At 37.4% G+C, this 20,271-nt stretch overlaps 1 protein-coding gene across 9 annotated transcripts in view; it reads left to right on the forward strand.

Moving 5' to 3' along the window:
* The window catches only part of Rbms1 (RNA binding motif single stranded interacting protein 1), a 230,786-nt gene that overhangs the window by 170,802 nt on the left and 39,713 nt on the right, over positions 1 to 20,271 (forward strand). For all 9 annotated transcript variants that reach the window (XM_090342756.1, XM_090342754.1, XM_090342761.1 and 6 more), the window contains exons 3-4: positions 9,814 to 9,872; positions 17,276 to 17,367. In XM_090342756.1, the coding sequence (XP_090198882.1) occupies positions 9,814 to 9,872; positions 17,276 to 17,367 (151 nt within the window). The remainder of the gene's footprint in view (positions 1 to 9,813; positions 9,873 to 17,275; positions 17,368 to 20,271) is intronic.

Here is a 20,271-nt window from a genome sequence, read left to right on the forward strand (position 1 = left end):
ATATGGAGAGTATGCTTCTCAATGGCTTGCAGCAGGTTGTTTAATGTGAATAGGTACTCTATCTAGGTCAATGCTTTCAACTAACATTTATTAGGTACTGAATATCTGCTATGTGTAGATCACTCTGAGGACCAGCAAATATATCTTTGCCACAAAGCTAGCCATATGCTCTATTAGCACTTGAGAACAAATCTTTAATAACTCTGATAACTCTTTGTCTTCCTTCTGAATAAAGCACAATGTGTGTGTATACACACACACACACACACACACACACACACACACACACACACACATACACATGAAGGTTAGATTGTCAGAACAAAATAAATAGAGTACAGATTTTGATGAAGAAAGAAAACAAAGGACCAATCACTATTGATTCATCAACTCAGAAATTTTTAAAAAACATTCCGTATAATTAAATGCCAGATATTAGTTAGTCTTGAAGAGTTGCTCATTTTTTGTTGTTATTGTTTGTTTGGTTTTTTTTGCCAATCTAGGGCTTGAACTCAGGGTCTGAGCACTGTCCTTCGTCTTTCTCAAGGCTGGAGCTCTACCACTTGAGCCACAGCACCACTTCCAGCCTTTTCTACATATGTGGTACTGAGGAATTGAATCCAGGACTTCATGCATGCTAGGCAAGCACTGTACCACTAGGCCACACTCCTGGCCCGGGGCTCATTTTTATGATTGATAATATACATTTTATTACAAGATCCTAGGTTTCATTTTCAGTGTGTAATATATTCTTCTGGCATATTAGTACTTGGGAACACTAATTTTGGTCTAGCTATCTGTGACTATACCCTTAAGTGCTTCAGTACAATGACTTGTGTTGAAAAATATTGACATAAATAATGTAAATGACCTCTGATGTGCTGTGGGCTTTTTAAAAAAAACCCATAAAATAGTGTAAAGCTATTTTACCTTGATTGCATATCATAGACTAGATACTACACTGTAATAATCTGTAATAAAGAAAATGCTTTATGGTATTGTTTTCATTTAGAAGAGAGACTGTTATTTTTTCAGAGTATGGCAGAGTATGGCTATTTTGGATGAGTTTTAATGTTCACTTGATATGAGCTTTTTTAGTTCAAAGTGTGTATGGGAGAAAAAACATGAATTGTTACCTTTGTTTACTCTTCAAATCAACATATTTCACCAGGAATGATAATTAGGCTACTTGCTGAGTATGATTCAAAATTTAGTGGAGGGCTCATTGGTCCCCAAATCTGGGTACAAATGGCCAATTACATTTGTATTCAAAGGAAGCATTTGTCTTAAAACTCATGTGAAAAAATGGATTTGTATATATATATTCTCTTTCGAAATATTGTTCCCTGCTGCTTGTTCTAAAGCTGTGATTTTTAACTTACCTGCTATCAGACAGCCAGTCTAGCTAAAGAGGGACCATGTGAGACCACATGTGGATGGTCTGAGCTTGCATTTGGCTCCAGCCCTGAGGGTCGGAGTTAGTCACTGGAGCTAAACAAAAGTCACTGCCCCTGTCCAGAAAGCTTAGATCAGTGAGTTGATGGTTTCTCCTCCCTACCTCCGAATTCAAAAATACCGTGGCTCTCAATGCTGTACACCATCGATTCCTTTCCTCAGATGGCAAATAGAGCAATGAGCATTTAAGTCTTCTTTAGAGATGTCTTTTGTCTTAAATCTCCCCTGCCCTTTGGAGCCTTTTCATTCTCCCTCAATTCTCTCCTCATCCTGCCCCATTTTAATTTCTTGAACCATGAGCATTATTTCTACAGCACACAAAGAAAAAGGCTAAAAAATAGTATGTGACAACTCTCTTTGCTAATCCTGGGGCATAAGCTTTTTCATTAATCTTACTAAAATCTTGCTTGTGTCATTTCATTCCACAGATATGAAATTTCCAGCCACGTTCTGTTTCCTTTCTCCTTTTCCTGGAACAAAAGGGCCACCTTGGGACCATTCCAGACTTAGTTTCTGTTACTCTCACATACCCTTCATAGGCCACCTGGATTTGTTTTCCCTTGAGTCTCTCCTGTCCAACATGCTTCTTATTCCTTTGGTGAGCATGCATTATGCACATTCTCATATTTTTATTTTAGCACTAAGTCGGTTTTTAGTATGGAAAAATGCCTCTCATCCCCCAGTGTATTGTCCATTTACTGGCAGATGTGTTACCTTATACATTTTTCATAGGCTGGTATGGACAAGGGCATACTAAAAGACTTTCTATAAATATGGGTGGGTTGATTTCTTGACTTAGACTTTCCTTTCTTGTGATACTTATCTTTCCTGTGGTCCACTCATGTTCAGGTTTTCAGTTCTTTCTGCAGTAGCTTTTCTTGCCAAGCATTCTCCTTCTTGAAATTTTGGCTTCGATACTAACTATATATAATACAGTTTCCTGTTCTCTATCCGCCAGCAATTGTTGATCAACAAAGGCACATCCAAAACAAGCAGAAGGGGGCAAAAACAAAGGAAATGAAAGAAATGGAGTAACCTTTTACACCCCTAATATTTTTATATCTTGGAAAATTGTCAGAGTGAGAAAAAGTAAGCCTAATAGAATCAGTTTGAAATTCATTGCCAAATAAGCAACTTTCACTGTTAGGGAGTATTTCAGCATACAATGGATAAAACATTTCTCTTACTTCCATTTTACTTTAGGCTTTATTCCCCAACAAACTTCATTATTAGCTAAACAGATAGATGTCATATTTTTTGTTTGTTTGTTGGTTGGTTGGTTGGTCTTGGTCATGGTGCTTGAACGCTGGACCTGGATGCTGTCCCTGAACTCTTCAGTTCAAGGCTACTGCCCTACCTATGGAGCCACAGCATCACTTCTGGTTTTCTGTTGGTTAATTGTAGATAAGAGTCTCACAGTCTTTAGTGCCTGAGCTGGCTTTGAACCATGATCCTTAGATCTAGCCTCCTGAGTAGCTAGAATTACAGGCATGTCCAACCATACCTGGCTATTTTCCTCATTGGAATGGCTGCCATTTTTTTATACTTTGTTTTCCTTCCTCTATCTCATCACTGTTAGAAAATCTAGAGCAAATTTTAGGAAATCTCTTTTTCTTTTCTTTCTTTCTTTTTTTTTGTTTTTTTTTTTTGTTCGGTCTTGGGACTTGAACTTGGCATGGCACTGTCCCTGAGCTCTTCAGCCCAAGGCTAGTGTCCTACCCCTGGGCCTGGGCATTGTCCCTGAATTTTTCAGCTCAAGGCTACAGCTCTACCCTTGAGCCAAGCCCCACTTCCCATTTTCTAGAGGTTAATTGGAGATAAGAATCTTAGGTCCTTTTGTGCCTGAGCTGGCTTTGAACCTTGATCCTCAGATCTCACTCAGCCTCCTGAGTAGCTAGGATTATAGGCATGAGCCACTGTGCCTGACGGAAATCCCTTTCTTCTTAAGCCATTAAAAAAATAATAATACAGCAACAGAAAAGCTAGCAAACTGCATCCACAGTTTCTACTCTGTGTGCATGAGATACATGTATGTGGGGATAGCTATATATGTATACATAGATTTTCCTTTTGTTTTTTCAGCAACTCTCAACTATAAAACACATGGCTTTTAGTACTTAAATTCATCCATATGCAATACATCAGTGAGTTAGTTCTCTGAAGCTTTAGAGCAAAGTGTGACTCCTCTTCATTGATATGTATTTATATCATGAATCTAAACCCAAGGTGAACCAGTATTTTATTTATCCTGTAAGTTCAGAGGCAAGTGACTCCTTCCTGAGTGTCAGCAGCTATGTCTCAGACATTAACACTGACAGTCTACCCTTTCTTCATTTGAAGCTGTGCAGAATTAAATTGGAATTGCCTTGATACTATGGAACAATCTGTGGTTGGTGACCAAAGTTTCTGTTATTGTCAACATGCATGGCCTTTAAACTCCAAAGCAAACTTCCTGCCTTACATCTTCGCTACTTATTAGCTTTGTAACCTTCGGTAGATTTGTTCCACTCCCGGTTTCACATCTACAAAGTGGGGATACTATTCTATCTGCTCAGAACTGTGTTGTGTGAAAACTGAAGCACTGATCTAAATCAGCTAGAAAATATAAGATTATTATTCTCAATTAACGTACTTGATTATCAGCTTTCAGATGGCTTTTTTCTTACTTCTGTCTTCATATTAACCTATCCCTGATTATTGTCATTTGCAAGGCTTAACATCTTTTATGGAATGAGTGGTGGGTAGGAGGCTCCCTCTTCGTTCTGCAGGAGAGCTTCTGCTGAAATAAATAAATAAATAAATAAATAAATAAATTAAATAAAGCCACCTTCCTATATGCTTGAGCAATATCTGACCCTTAGTCAAACTTAAAACTCCTTTATTTGCATACTCACAAAAATAATTTTATACTGTCTTTTCAAGTTTAATAGTAATGTTCATGAAATATTCAAAATTCAGCACAAATAATGCAAATGAAACTTTAAATATATCTAGTGAAATGACCAGTGTTATAACTTACCAACCATTATCGCCACCTGTTGGTGGTGTTTGGCAAAATCTCTAGAGTCTCTTTTATGTACCTGGGGAATCTGTATGCTTTCTAGTAGAATAAGGGAGGAGTTACACACACACACACACACACACACACACTAGAAAATTCATAAGGATATGCATAATATTCATATCCAAGTTTCAGATAATTTTACTTTTTCAACCTGCTATTCTGTTTTCTAATTATAATAATGTGCATTACTTTTATAATTAAACTAAGTTAATGAGAAAGCTAGAATTTATGAGGGACTGAAGAACAGAGACAAAGGAGAAGACTTTAGAAAGTTCCAACTAAACTATATTTGATTCTGTATCATAGCAGATAAAAAAAAGACTAAGTGAGTAATGCTAAGGGAGTTGTAGGAGATTCTGAGCAAAAAGGCTTATCAGCCATGTTCACTTGGGCCAACAGGGCTAAATGTGAGGTATTATTCCTTATTTTTCTCCCTCCCTTTGAAATTCTAATTATTCTTCAGTCAAGTCTCTTAATTACTCTTTATCCTTTCATTGCCAGAGCCTCCTCTGGAGTGGATTATCCACTCTTAGCAAAAGAATATTATAATCTGGGTATCCAGAGCTGTGTGGTCTGAGCCTTGTTACTTTGAAGCTAAATAAAAACCCAAAGAATCTTCACAGACATTTATTTCCATAAAATTCAATGACTTGCATTTTTGTGTGTGTACCTCAGTGGTGTTGTTACAGTGTGAAATTCCCCTCTTGAGGAGTCTGTTTGTCCCTTTTCTGAAAGGGTTATTTTTAAACAAATTATGGTGCAGATAGGAAGAGGAGAAGATAAAAAAAATCTGGTTGCTTTACAAATTTTGTACCCAGATACCTATGTATTTTGTAAACACTGGTATTTGAAAATGCCTCTCCCATTATTAAATCTTACTATAATTATAACTAGCAGAGGGAGTTGGTGACTGTCACTCTTCCTTGAGATAGCATTTGATAGAGGACTCTGCCCCCTAGCCTAGATCTTCCCTGGCCCTTTTTTCATGCCATCATAACTACTGGTTCTGTATCCCATTCCACAGTAAGCTGACAGAGTCACCTACTGAGTTAACCAGGGCCTGTATGATTTATGTGTCACATCTTCTGGGAGTGGCTCTGTATTTCTGTAGGAGTTTTTTTTTGGCTGTGAGTGATGCAAATAAGTGAACTACCCCAAAGAGAAGGTGTTTCACAAGAGGAAACCCTTCAGCACCACTCAGGTGACTCTAGATAAGCAGTTTCCTGACCCACTTGTTTGTACAAAGCCAGCAAGAAGTAGCCATGTGGACAGAATGAAAGCCATCTTCTAACTTTCTGGGAAATCATGGTCTGTCAATATTAACTCACAAATCTTAATGAAAACCACAATGGAAAGTAGAATTGACACATTACAGAAATATCTCCTTTCTGTTACCTTATCCCTCTTTCAGTCATGAGACACATGTTGGTTTCTTACATTTTAAACAGAGATCAATTATCTGGGCTTAAAAATAATGAATTTCAATGCCATTGAAGAGACTCATAGATTTTGTTCTTCTCCTTTATTCTTTTTTATTGCTTTATTCTTATTTATTGCTTCTTAAAATAATTTCAAAGATAAATCAAGGAGAATTTAAGATACTTAATTTTTGAGCATTTGGATTCCAGGCAATGTTGCAAATAGGGGAATAATAACATTTACCTCATAAGATTGCAAAGTAAATGACATCATGCAGAGGAATTGGCCCCGTGCCAAGAACATAAGTAGGAACTCAATAAATGTAATCCCTTCTCTATCATTTTATATAATAGCCAACTAAATGCTGGTAGAGATTAGAGATGTTTTCCCAGAAAAAGGTAATGTCTGAGTAAGTCCTTTAAGATGGATCATGGGTAGAATGGATTAATGGACAGATGAGAGGAACATATGCAAAGTCATATTTGGGGTTAATTAATACCATAGGCAGGTCCTCCTGGAAGGACAAGAGGTGGAGAGAACTTTTCCATGCTTTTGCATAGGTCTAGGCAGAAGAAACACAGCAAGATAAAACTCACCAGAGTTGTTGACTGACTACACTCAGGAATGACTGACATGCTGCTGACCCTGGCTTGGTAGAAGCCTGGAGGAGGGACATTGCTAGTGGAAAAGAGATACAGGGAGGAGGGGGTGGGGAAAGTATTCGGGGTGTTGGTAAAGATGGAATTTGGCACAAGGTGGGACTTTGTATATCTTAAGGTAATATTAAGATGTTTTGAAGGAAAGAAATAAAGACAAGCCCCAAAGAGTTGATGGGATTTCAAAAGCCAGGAAGGAGAAGTGGTTATCATCAGAGAAAATTCATCAATTCCCAAAGAAAAGGAAGGGTTGATCATCAAATAGTAAACTTGACAAAGGTACTCAGTGAAAAAGGAAGAAGAGAACCTAGAAGGCAAAAAAAAAAAAAAAAAAGAACTCTGAAAAGCAGGTGAAGGGAATAGGAGACCATCATCATCTATAGCAGAAATCAAAAAGAGCCACCAGGGGCCAGGAGTTTGGCCTAGTGGTAGAGTGTTTGCCTAGCATGCACGAAGACCTGGGTTCGATTCCTTGGTACCACATACTTAGAAAAAGCCAGAAATGGTGCTGAGACTCAAGTGGTAGAGTTCTAGCCTTGAGAAAAATCCAAGGACAGTTCTCAGGCTCTGAGCTTAAGCCCAGGACTGGCAAAAAAAAAAAAAAAGCCACCAGTAGAAGGGGTATGGCTCTCCAGAGCCTTGTCCCTGTTCCTACTCCTTCTCTATGTCTTTCTCATCATTCAGCGCTGACAGCAATGCCAGAAGTAGAAGGGCAGCCCCTTACCTCTACGGAAATGGCTTTCTGTATGGTCAATAAAAGGTCATGTCTTCTGTGTCCTCGGACCTCCTCTCTCATTCTCATGACACTCAGTGCCCTTGTTGTAATGTGGATTCACATCAACTCTTTTCTACTTTTGGGAAAGTATGCATCAGGGATGCAACCTCAAAATGCTTTCATTGGAGACCTGTGCAAATGAGAGAATGCTGGCAGTGCTAGGCACATCATCTACGTAGAAAACTGCTTGGTAAAAGGCAGACTTTAAATCACTTGGGATTTTTTTAATCATTTAGATTTTTAAAAATTATCTGTTGTAGTGGTCTGTGCTAACATTGCTACAAATCCTCAGAATCTCTATAGAGAATTGAAAGTTTTTGTGCAACATTTTGCCTGTTGAATGTAACAGTCGTGTGAACCTTGAATTGTTTTTTATTTTCATGCCTCATTAATCCTCATTTGACTACATGATTACACAGATTGGAAAAACAGAAAATTAGGTGAAAGAAAGGAGTGAAATGGTTCAGGCCATTTATTTTTTCAAATATATTTTTTTTAGTTTCAATACAGAAAATAAAAGTCTACAATATTCTTACTAGTTTAGAAGGCTCCTTGGGTACTTAGAGTTCCTAAAACTGTCAAGATTCTTGTTATTGTTTTGTTCATTTGCCTTTTTGAATTACTGGGGTTTGAGTCAGAGCCTTGCCAGGTACACTACTGCTAGCCAAACCTCCTGCCTTTTCAGGTGTGGTGGGGAGGTATGCCTTATTTTTTTAGATAGGCTCCTGTTTTTAGCCGAGGATTGCACTTAAACCAAAATCCACCTTTGCATTCTGCACTGTATCTTGGGTGACAGGTGTATTATCACCTCACCTTGCATTTGCCATTGAAATGCACTCTTAACACTTTCCTAGGTTGGCCTGACAGTATGAGCCTCCCCATGTATCAGCCTTCCATGTAGCTGGAGTGTCAGATGTGCAGCACCAAACTTGTTATTAGTTGATCTTGTGTGTCTGCCTGGGATGACCTCAAACTCCCAAGTAGCTAGGATTCTGTAACCTTAGATTGTGGTGTGAACCACGAGCACTTGTCCTTTTGTGTGTGCTGAGGGGGAAGGAAGGAGTAGATAGAACCCAATACTTTGCTCATGCCAATGATATCTCTATCATTGAACTATCCCGAGCCATACAGCTTCCTTCAGTTCTCCCAAATCAGTCACAAACCAATAGGGAAATTGTTAAGTTGATTTATAGAAAATTTAAATTACATTGTCACTTTATTTTCAGAAGCAGTGCACTAAATTTTAATATTCTTCATTTTTCCCTCTCTCCAAGTTCTGTAACACACTAAGAAATTTGAACACTTTCAGGCAAACCTTCATCAAGTTAGTGCTTAATCCCAGTAATTGTTTTAGATCCTCAATTGTCTATTTCTTTTACACAAGTACATTCTCATCCTTTAATATACTGATTATTATCAGAGTTATACTGATTATTATTATTACTTTTTTTTTTACCAGTCCTGGAGTTTAACCTCTGGGCCTAAGCACTGTCCTTGGGCTTTCTCAAGGCTAGAGCTCTACGACTTGAGCCATAGCACCAGTTCCTGCCTTTTCTATGTATGTGGTACCTAGGAATTGAGCATTCTACTACTAGGCCCAACACCTGGCCCTTATACTGATTATTATCAGTGAGTTAGAAGTGTGTTCCAGTAAGTATAAAATACTTTAGTTTAAGCTAGGTGCTGGTGGTGCATGCCTGTAATCTTAGCTACACAGGAGGCTGAGATCTGAGGATGGGGGTTAGAAGCCAGCCAGAGAATGAAAGTCCATGAGATTCTTATCTCCAGTTAACCACCAAAAAGCTAGAAGAGGAGCTGTGGCTCAAGTAGTTGAGCACTAGCCTTGAAAAAATATATATCAGGGATGGGGCTCAGGCCCTGAGTTCAAGCCCCAGCACCGGTCCCTCTGGCCCCCCAAAAGTATTTTGTTTTATAAGAAGGCACCTGTTTTTTTCTATTAAATTTGTTAAACATACACACATGCACACCCTCAGTTCTGTGATCTGTAGCCAGGCAGCTCTGTCTGCAGTGCCAAAATAAATAGAATAATGCAGGCAGCTTTTCCACAGTTACTGTTTCATAAAGACTGTGGGTCAGAGAACTTTAATAGCTCTGTGGCCTTGGATTTCTCTTTGTATTTGACTACAAACAGGGTTATTAGAGGAAAATATTTTTGTAGAGTACAGATTCCCTATTTCTCCTTAGTCTATCAGGTAAGTACCTGTTCTTCAAAGCCAAACATCAAGCTATAATCCAAAGACTCAGAAGAGAAACCTAGCAATTCCCTTTTTGCAGTTTAGTTTGAAATTTAGAATTCCCATGGCCTACCCTTTTGTAAAAAACACTTTGTACTTTAAAGCTTGCAGATGTTTGAGAAATATGCATGTTCTTTGGACTTAGACATTGATAAGAATTCCTTATAACTTCTTCTTTTGCTTTTTCAGATATGGCAAAATAGTCTCCACAAAGGCAATTTTGGATAAGACAACAAACAAATGCAAAGGTAAGTTTTTTGTGACTGATTATTTCCTAAACCATGGCCTTAGAAAAATGATAAAGTGAACTTTCAAAACGACCCCCAGTTTATTAAAAACCAAGTCTCCTATGTCACCTAGTTTCTGTCTTGCACAATACCAGCTTATTGCTTGCTTACGTTTGTTTTGTCCCTGTTTGGGATTTTGGCTGGAAACCCAACAGCAACTAGCAATTTGCCAGGATTCCAAATTTGGCACCAGTAGAGTTAACATGCAAAATACTAGCTGGCATTTAGCCCCTGCTTTTTAAAAGGGATAGAGTTAGAAAATAGCTTTTCTTCCCTGAGCCTGAGGAGATTAGAGCTGCTTACTGAAGACCATTGGACTGTACTAAAGAACTGAAAAGATTACATATTGTGCAAATTGGCTCTATTAATTAGAATAGAGTAGTTTTAAGCAGTACTTAATTACATGTTTCAATACTCCCAATTGTTCTCTGCTGAATGCCTGTTGACAATATTGGCAGCGGGAGGAGAGACCCATTTTCACTGACCAAATTGTACCAGGGAGGGGAAGTCATGCACCCCTTTGAAATATGCTGCTGCATTAATTTGATGCACTGACCTTCAGTTTTCCATGTAATTAGGATGAGCTCATCCAGCTCCATGAGCTACAAGAGGAGGCATCTACAGTCAGCCACGGATGCTGTGTGGTTGTGACTTTTAATGATCCAGCATCTTAACAATAGGCATGTGATTTCTAGGAAAAGGGAAGAATGGAATCAGCTGACTTTGAATCTAACTACTGACCCCATGAATTGAAGTAAGGTTGACAGGAATAGGCAGAGAAGGCAAATCTCCTCATTAATTAGACCCTACTTTTTCAAGTAGTAGGGATGGGGCAGTAGAACATAAATGAACCCCATGGCAGGGCCTCGTCTTGTAAGCCAGCCATTTCCTTTAATCTAGACTTGAAGTGGTTCATTGTATTTCTGTCTCTTCTTCAAAGTGCCTAGATTTAAAGGAGCGATTGTGGAAAGTTTCTAAGCCCATGTTTAATCAACATGGCACATTAAGGCAGTTTTGCCTTGGGACAGAGAATAGAGTGTGCTTTATGGAAAATGCTACCCAATAAATATTTAAAATGAATTAAAGCAGAAGAGAGTCAAATTGTAGATGGAAATGCATACACATAGTTGCCAAGATTTAGTCATATTTAACATTCATGAATGATTTGGGAAAGCAGCAATACAGAAAATAAAAATCTTTTGGTTTTATGAAGAAAAGTGGACTCTTGCAGACACAAAACAGAAAGCTGATTTTAAAAGGTAGTTTCAAACCAAGAGAGAAATCATAATTGATAAGTGGTTTTAGGCTTACTGTCCATTCACTCTTTTTCTTCCCTGCCACAAAAGAAATCTTATATAGCAGCTAAGTATGCTAAAAAGCAAGCTTCTGTATTAAATGAAAGAAAGGCCCTAGGGGTCTCCCTGGTTGAAATTATCTACTTTACCCTGCACCAGGAAAAACAAGCAAACAAACAAAAAACCCATCACTATTGTACAGCCCTTTCCCTAAATCCCCAGATCCCACAATATGCTTGTCATGATCAAATATAGGTATGGTTAAAGACAAACTAATGATGAACCTAATATTAAATGCTAAACCCTTGTTATCATTTTATCATAATATAAACTATTGGAAAGTAGTCCAAGATTTATGTTGCTTCTAAATAAAATTAGATATAAGTCAGAACTACTTTGAAATTCAAGCATTCTAGGGGCCTTTCCTTTCTTTTGGGATCTCAGAAGACACTGCCCTGTTGTGTACCAAAGGTAATACCCTCCAGGGCTGCCTGCTTCTCAGTCTGCAGACAGTGAGTGTCAACAGATGTGTATCGGGAAGGGGACAAGGTCAGCAAGGGTGGAAAGTAAGTGTTTGAGATAGAAGAGCAATAAGACAAATGAGGAGAAAGAACAAGTTGACTCATACTAAAGTTAGATACTAAATTAGCTTATCATGGTAAGTTCTTCATAGGTACAGATAGATGACAGGTGACTATGAATAGATAAATAGTGTATGGCAGATTATAGAGTACTTCTGTGGCAATTTCATTATGGAAATTAAATAAGTCAAAAATGATATGCGTGGAAAATAGAGCTCTTACAACATTTTGTTATATTGGAATCAATTTTAGTCAAAATTAAAGGAAACTAAAAGTGTGGATAACATGTATCTTAGCTGTTGAAGATCCAGTTATTTTATATTGCATTTTTTCAAGAGTTACATCAACAAAAAGAATTTAAATGGGCCCAAGTGGTAAATGCTTGCCTAGCAAGCACAAAGCCCTGAATCTGATTCCCTAGTACCACATACACAGAAAAAAACAGAAGTGGCACTGTGGCTCAGGTGGCAGAGTGCTAGCCTTGACCAAAAAGTGTCCAAGGACAGTGCCCAGGCCCTTAGTTCAAGTCCCAGGACTAGCAAAAAAAAAGTATTTAAATACTTACCAGTAAGCATTTAAGTATTATATATGGTAAAACAAAAACAAAAAACAGCACAAAACAACCTAAATACCTCATGAAGGATTTACTGTGATACTAAATATCAATACTAAGCATATAGAACATGCATATATATACTCATACATTAGTAAAAATAGGTAAAGATAAAGCAGCTATAGGAAAAGTATAAGTAGGAACAATTTCCTAGGAACCTGCATAATTCAAATTTTACTTTAAAGTTATATAGGGAAATGATCATGTTGCATGCTGACCTGTTATATTTGTCTTTAACAAATGATTAGAAAGTGCAATATCAGGATTCAGCAATGTTTAGAAACTGTGGTAAACATTTAACTAAGTACAACAATTACTTATATCTTTAATAAGAAAATAGATTTAAAAAAATGTTCATCTGAGATCTTCTGGTCCTTTTATTGGAAATAGCAAAATCGAGGAAAAAAACTAAATATCTTGTCAGTAGGCCATATCATTTCTGTGTGGTTGGGTGTTCATTTACAGCTTGCTGAAACTGTGTGTGAATAGCAGTGAAAGGGGCAGGGAGCACCTGTGTGTGTGCGCGTGCGTGTGTGTGCACAGTGTTGCATATTAGCATGAACTGATTTCTAAAATAGCACTCCAAATATGTTTAAGCTAATTCCTAACCTGGTGGTTGAGTAGTATCCTCAGCTTTTGTTGAGTCAGCCACCTCGTCATTCTCCCTAGCTGAGCTGTTTCTCTACTGTCTAAATCAAATTAAGCCTATTTCAGTCCAATTTCAAGCAATACGGAGAAGCTGCTTCTTCCTTTAGCTTTAACATTCATCTCTTCTAAACCATCTAATTTTGTAATTGATAGTCTACTCTGTTTCAGTGTGACTTATTCTGCGACTAGGCATTATTTTGGGTACTAATGCTGCTAACGTGACCAGGCTCTCAAACCTTCCATTTCACTCCCTTGTCTGCATGTTTTGTTTAATATTTGTAAAATATTGTCTAAATTAAAATTTCTTCATAATACCTGGAAATCAGTAACAGGACTGCCCCCTCTTTTATACAACCTCAGAATATACTGTTCATTTTAAATTAATTTTGAGGACAAGGCATGACGATAAATGCCTATAATCCTAGAATACTCAGGAACTGGAGGCAGGAAGATCATAGAGGTCAAGACTCTGTTTTAAAAACAAGCCAACAGTGTAGTAGTGATCCCTCCTGGCCACATCCCCTCCAGCATCTGTTGTTATTAGATTTCTTGATCCTGGCCATTCTAACTGGAGTGAGGTGGAATCTTAGAGTTGTTTTGATTTGCATTTCTTTTATGACCACAGATGTTGAGCATTGCTTCATGTGTCTATAGGCCATTTTTGTTTCTTCTTTAGAGAAGACTCTCTTTAAGTGTTTGGCCCATCTTTTAATGGGATGGTTGTTACTTTGGAGATTAGTTTTGGAGATTAATTTTTTGAGTTGTTGGTAGGAGTGCAAACTCGTTCAACCACTATAGAAAGCAGTATGGCAGTTCCTCAAAAGACTAAACATAGAGCTCCCCTATGAGCCAGCAATTCCACTACTGGGCATTTACCCATTTGTCCAGAAACAAGGACATACTAAATCCACTAGCCCAACAATGTTCATTGCAGCACTATTTACCATAGCAAAGATATGGAACCAACCCAAATGTCCCCCAGTAGATGAGTGGATCAACAAGATGTGGTATTTGTACACAATGGAATTCTACACTGTTGTCAGAAAGAATGACATCACCCCATTTGTTAGGAAATGGAAAGACTTAGAAAAAATCGTATTAAGTGAAGTAAGCCAGACTCAAAGGAACATAGGCTCAATGGTATCCCTCATTTGTCATAATCAGTAGAAACCTTGGGTTCTCATAGCAGAGATTTGCAATAGAGCAAAACCTTGATATAAAAGGCCATATAGTATGACGCTAAATGAAAGGACCTCTAGGATATAGAAACAAAAGCCATATGAGTGATTGTTGTCCTTAATGTACTATGTTATCTCTCATCTCTTTTGCTGTCCCTTGGTTGTCTTGTATTGTTACAGTATCTCACTTTGTTATCTGATATATTGGTTATATTTGTATTTGGTTATTTGAAATTGGATAGGGAAGGGGGGAAAAGAAGATGAGGGGTGAGCATGGTGGGGAGGGAAATGGGGACCAAGACAGGAGAAAGGGTATCAGTGTATGTGAATTAATGTACCTTCTATCTGGCAAATATAATGTAACCCTTCTATTAATTACAATAAAATATATGAAAAAAATAAAAACAAACCAAATGTAATAAGAGCTACTAGACAGATGGAAGTTGGAGAGTAATCACAGGGTTTAAGTGTGAGTCTACCTGTAATTAATTAATTAATTAATTAAACTAATTATCTAAAAATGAAAGTACTCACAGAAATGGAGAGACAAAAGGTAAAAATTGCAGCAATGGTAATCACTGGACACTATATTGAAAATGAACTGTTCAACTTGTGAGTGGGGATGGGAGGGAAAAATTGGAAGAGGTTACATTGTCCAAAAAGAAACGTATTCAGTACCTACATTTGTAACTGTAACCCTTCTGTAATCACCTTTATAATAACAATTTAAAAATTTTAAAAATACAGGGGCCGCGAGTTTGGCCTAGTGGTTAAAGTGCTTGCCTAGCATGCATGAGGACCCGGGTTCAATTCCTCGGTACCACATACATAGAAAAAAGCCGGAAGTGGTGCTGAGGCTCAAGTGGTAGAGCTCAGGCCTTGAGAAAGTCCAAGGACAGTGCTCAGGCCCTGAGCTCAAGCCCAGGACTGGCAAAAAAAAAAAAATTTAAAAAATACAACAGCAACTCTGTGCTTGAGAGATAAATCCTAAGTATTCTAAAACTGTTGGTACCTATGACATGGAAATGTCTTCAGTTTATTTATTGCTTAGCTTATTGTTAAATTTATTACTAAAATGCCTAATGCTTAAAAGTTCCTAAAAAAATAAAAAAACTGAATGTGCAAGAGTGAAAAGCTGGGTGCTGGTGGCTCATATTGTAATCCTAGGTACTCAGGAAGATAAGATCTGAGACTTATCCCCAGATAGCCACCAAAAAGCCCAAATAGAGCTGTGGCCCAAATAGTAGAGCACTATCCTTGAGCAAAAATATCCTAAGGATAATACCTAAGCACTGAGTTCAAACCCTAGGATCTTCTCCCTCTCTTTTTCTCTCATTTTCCCTCTCTCCCCTCCCCCCGCACTCACTCACTTGATCAAGTGTGAGACCTTAAGTTCAGTTCTTACCTAGTACTGCGGAATAATGATAGTAATAAACAAAATTAATTTAATGAGTTCCAAGAAAAACTTAAGCATATTGTCTGAGACCCCTGTTCCTGTAACAGTATACCAAATAGTATTTAACTTTCTCTTAGTAATTTTCTGTTTTAACATAGTAAGGCCCACAAGTTCTGTTGAGATTCAGAAGGCCATTTGTGTGAGTCCTTGCCTTTGTAGCCTTTTCTATTCCTTCCTATTGGTTTCCATCTATGTGTGTATTTGCCAGTTCTACCTTCATCCTAATCCCTTTCCCCCTAATTTCCTGTTTTGGTTTGTTATGGCCTGGGCAAACAGATGACCGACTCTGTAAGATGTTTGTGGAATGATGGTAAATAAGCTTTGAACCACAGCCTCTTAGGCAGTTACATATTCATCATATTGTGTTTTGTTTTGAGTGTTCAGGGTATGAACTACTGAAACAACTATTTGGGATATCTAGAGGTCTTTTCAATTCATCCTTATTTTGAAAGCATGTAATGAATGAGTGCTTTTAATCAGGTATAAAATGTAATTATTTTATATCTATAGCAATGCTTGAAGGTTTGGCCTATAGAGTAAACATAATTTTGCTTCTGACATGTTTCAGCATGATGGGATGATTCCATCTTTCTTACTGCATCATTATGTTAAGTGAAGTCAGTCAGGGCCAGAGAAACAAAGGATGCGTGTTTTCTCTCATATGAGGAAGTCTAGGTCTAATTTACAGATGTAGAAGTAAACAAATACAGGGTTACATACGTTACATACAAGTGTGCACAAATGTATTATCCAAAATATAGTATTTGCAGAAAATTCAAATGGTATAATTCCTTAGGAAAACTAACTCACAGTTGAACAAAATGAATACTTGGGGGCTGGGAGTGGTAGCGTTGCTTGCATAGCATGCATGAAGCCCTGGGTTTGATTGGTCAGTACCACCAACACAGAAAAAGCCAGAAGTGGTGCTGTGGCTCAAGTGGTAGAATGCTAGCCTTGAGAAAACTGGAGGACAGTGCCTAGGTTCTGATTTCAAACTCCAGGACTGGCAAAAAAAAAAAAAGGAATACTTGAGGTTGGGGTAGGGTCAATGAGAAGAGGATAGATGAAGAGAAGAAATGGAAAGAATGAAATCATAATATTCAATGCATATCCTCCAAAACTAAGAAAATTGAAGGGGAAGGGTTGGGTTGGGAGGAAAAGGAGAAAATCATGAAAGAGGTGACATCAATCAAGATGTATTCATAAGCTGATTTGTTGAAATAGAAACTCCTTTATGCAACTACTTAAAAATAGTAAAAATGTAATGAAAACCCTCAGTACCTTTAAAAAGTAAAACCCACTCTGAGGTTCCTTCCCCACTTTCATTTTAACCTTGCTTTGCAGATGCCTTCTGTTTCTCTGTAATTATAGATCTAAACTAGGATAAACTTCTCCCCTCCAGTCTTCTACCCTCTACTTTGAAGAGAAAGTTATCTGGCCCATGATAAGCCACAGGGCAAATACACCTACTAAAGGAGCACCATGTCTGTGGAAACACTGAGATGTCCATTTCCATTGCGTGCCTCAGAAACAAAGGGAAGAGTCACTCTCTTACTCTAGCATAAATATAACCAAGTCTGTTTCACATTTCAGGTTATGGCTTTGTTGACTTTGACAGTCCTACAGCAGCTCAGAAAGCTGTGTCTGCCCTAAAGGCCAGTGGAGTTCAAGCTCAGATGGCAAAGGTAAGTGGAAAACACAGTCCCTGAAGCTTTGCACAGCTGCATTTCCATCTACATCCATCTTCCCTTTTCACCACACTTGTCCCAAACCTCCATATCCTTTAGTAAGCATTGTGACAAAGACATTTATTCCTCTCAAAGACATTTATTCGTCTACAGAGAAAATGATATAACCGATAAGTAAATTGAAAAATTGCACAAGATTCTTTTTTCCAGGTATTACAGAATTTAGAACTATTTTAAGGTCTATACTGTCTTCTAAAATCAGTTTTAAAATTTCAGTGCTTGATGAATTTATCCATTTTAAACACATTTCAAAAGAATGTTATAAAGGAGTATACAGCTGATACACAGATGACATTAAACAAATTAGTACTACAAGGTACAGATGGTATTGTATCAGTGTAATAATTGGATATTATGAGAACATTATTTATGGAACTCACATCTACTTTTTAGGAGTTTAGTTCCATAAGAAATTTATTCAAGACATTTTTGTGAACCTTTAATATTTTAGATGAGAATTATTGTTTAAAAAATTTCTGTGGGTGAGGAATATGCCTCAAATGTTAAAAGTTGAAGATGAAGATCATGGTTGAGATGTATTTTAGTACAGTGTACATGGATATTAGCTACTGCTTAGTGATTATTTCCTTCAAAGATATTTATCTAAAAATCTAGAATATTACAATTTAGGACTTTGAATAGAATTGATTCCTCTTTTCACATTTGGTTAATCCTCAAAATGAGACAGTGAATATATATAGTCCCTTTGATGAAAATTAAGGTGCCTTTCATAGGTTCATTCAATGGACTGGGAAAAGTTGGCCATTCTGAATGTAAAACCCTAGTCTAAATAAAGTTGTAATTTTAAAGCTAAAGAGACTTCTGATTGTGCTCCAACCCACTTTGAAATGACCATGGTCTCTTTTTTAAACTGAATTTTCTTGTCAGGATGATATACAGAGGAGTTGCAATTACATATGTAAGGTAGCGAGTATATTTCTTGTTGGACATTGCCACCCTCTTGCATCTTTTTTTCCCACTTTCTATACCCCCATCCCCTCAAGTTGTAGAGTTCATTTCCAACATACTGTCTTGCGTATATCACCATTGCACTGGCTCACCCATGATCTATTTTAGAACTGAAATCCAGAGAAGAAAATAACCCTCAGAATACCACTCACTTCTTAAGTGTTTATGTTCTGTTATAGACATTCATTTATATACCAGACACATCTACGAGTCACAGACAGAATAGATACTTCTGCTTGAGACTTCATTGCCCAAATATAAGCTTCTATTGTGTCCTGACATCTTGTAACTTCAGTATAGTTAAGGAGATATGCATGTAAAAATGTAGATTTTCACTTTCATTTTTCCCTTGCTATGGGAAATATTTTCAACCCTAAAATGTAACAATCTGGTATTTTGAGTGTTCTTTTCTAAAGAGCAACACTTTTGTATTATCTGGCTTGATGAAGTACAAAAGAAAGTAATTTTATTCTGTTCTCTGTTATTTCTGAATGGTAGCACATGGTTATTTCCCAGAAAGTATTCACATGTCTTTAGGGAAAGAAGGCTTATTGAAGCTAACTTACCTGCTAAGGTCTAAGAAATAAGTTACCTGTTCAGACCTGATCTGCTAACTACTACTAAAAAAAAAATGTCCAGAAATCAGTATAGGGATTTGCTTTGAATATAAGAAATCTATCCACCCTGAAAGAAATCTTAGGGCTAAGAAAAGGGATCACTTTTCTAAAGTAACCTTGCCATATAGTTTTTTTAAGCTTTATGTTGAATGGGCCATTCTGTTTTCTTGAATTTCCAGATAGAAGTTAAACAACCCGCAAATTGTAAGCATTGTGATTTTCCATGTCACCATGCATCACATAGAGCAATTTCCTGTGGTATTGAAAACCAGTGAAGTTTTCAGTATGTTGTGAATATGTAATACTTGTTCTGCATATTGATTTGCAAAATGTTTTATCTTACCTTGTAATCAACAAGTCACCTCCTGTCCTCTATTCCATCCATTCTATCTCACTGTTAAAAAGTGGCTGCTTTAGATAAATTTAGAATAGATTCCATGACTCCTCGTGCCAATCATCATTTAAGAAAGTCTTTTCCATTGTTTCTTTTACAGATTTTTCTGACTGATTTGGGGGTGGGGGAGTTAGAATGCCTCTTGATTTTTTTTTATATCTGGTTAGACTCCATGAAACATACAAATCTTTAAATATATTTTCTGCCATTCTTGTCTGTAGTTAAATCATCCTACCTCAGTTATAATGGTACTTTTTATATGACATTGTGTGACGAAGGCCTCAGGTTACAATTCAAATGCAGTATGAGCATATGGGAATCATGTGTACAGGTTTTGAAAAATGTTCCAGAGCCCACCAAAGGGGTATTCAGAGAGACTTTGCAGGTTACATAGCAGTAGTCTCCTTATGACTTTATTTTTAATTTACAGGAAGACTAGTGCTGACTTCCTTTCCTAGCTGGGTGAGGTGGCTCACATCTGTAATCCTAGTTACTCAGGAGGCTGAGATCTGAGAATTGAGGTTCAAAGCAAGGCCAGGGCACAAAAGTCATGAATCTCTTATCTCCAAGTAACCACCAAAATCCTGAAAGTAACACTGTGACTCAAGGGGAGGGTATTAGCCTTGACCTGAAGAGCTCAGGGACAGTGCCCGGGCCTAAAGTTCAAGTCCCAAGACTTAAAAAAAAAGATTTCCTTCCCAATATAATCACTAATTCTATGTACACACAAAAAATATATAAGAAATATTTTAGTTAAATTACAGAGAATGTAGAAATAGGTATTTAGAAGATCAGTTGAGGGCCTGGAGTTTGGCCAAGTGGTAGAGTGCTTGCTTAGCATGCATGAAGACCCAGGTTCAT

Source organism: Megascapheus bottae, chromosome 12 (assembly GCF_031878675.1).
Source record: "Megascapheus bottae isolate mThoBot1 chromosome 12, mThoBot2.hap1, whole genome shotgun sequence".
Taxonomy (NCBI): Eukaryota; Metazoa; Chordata; class Mammalia; order Rodentia; family Geomyidae; genus Megascapheus; species Megascapheus bottae.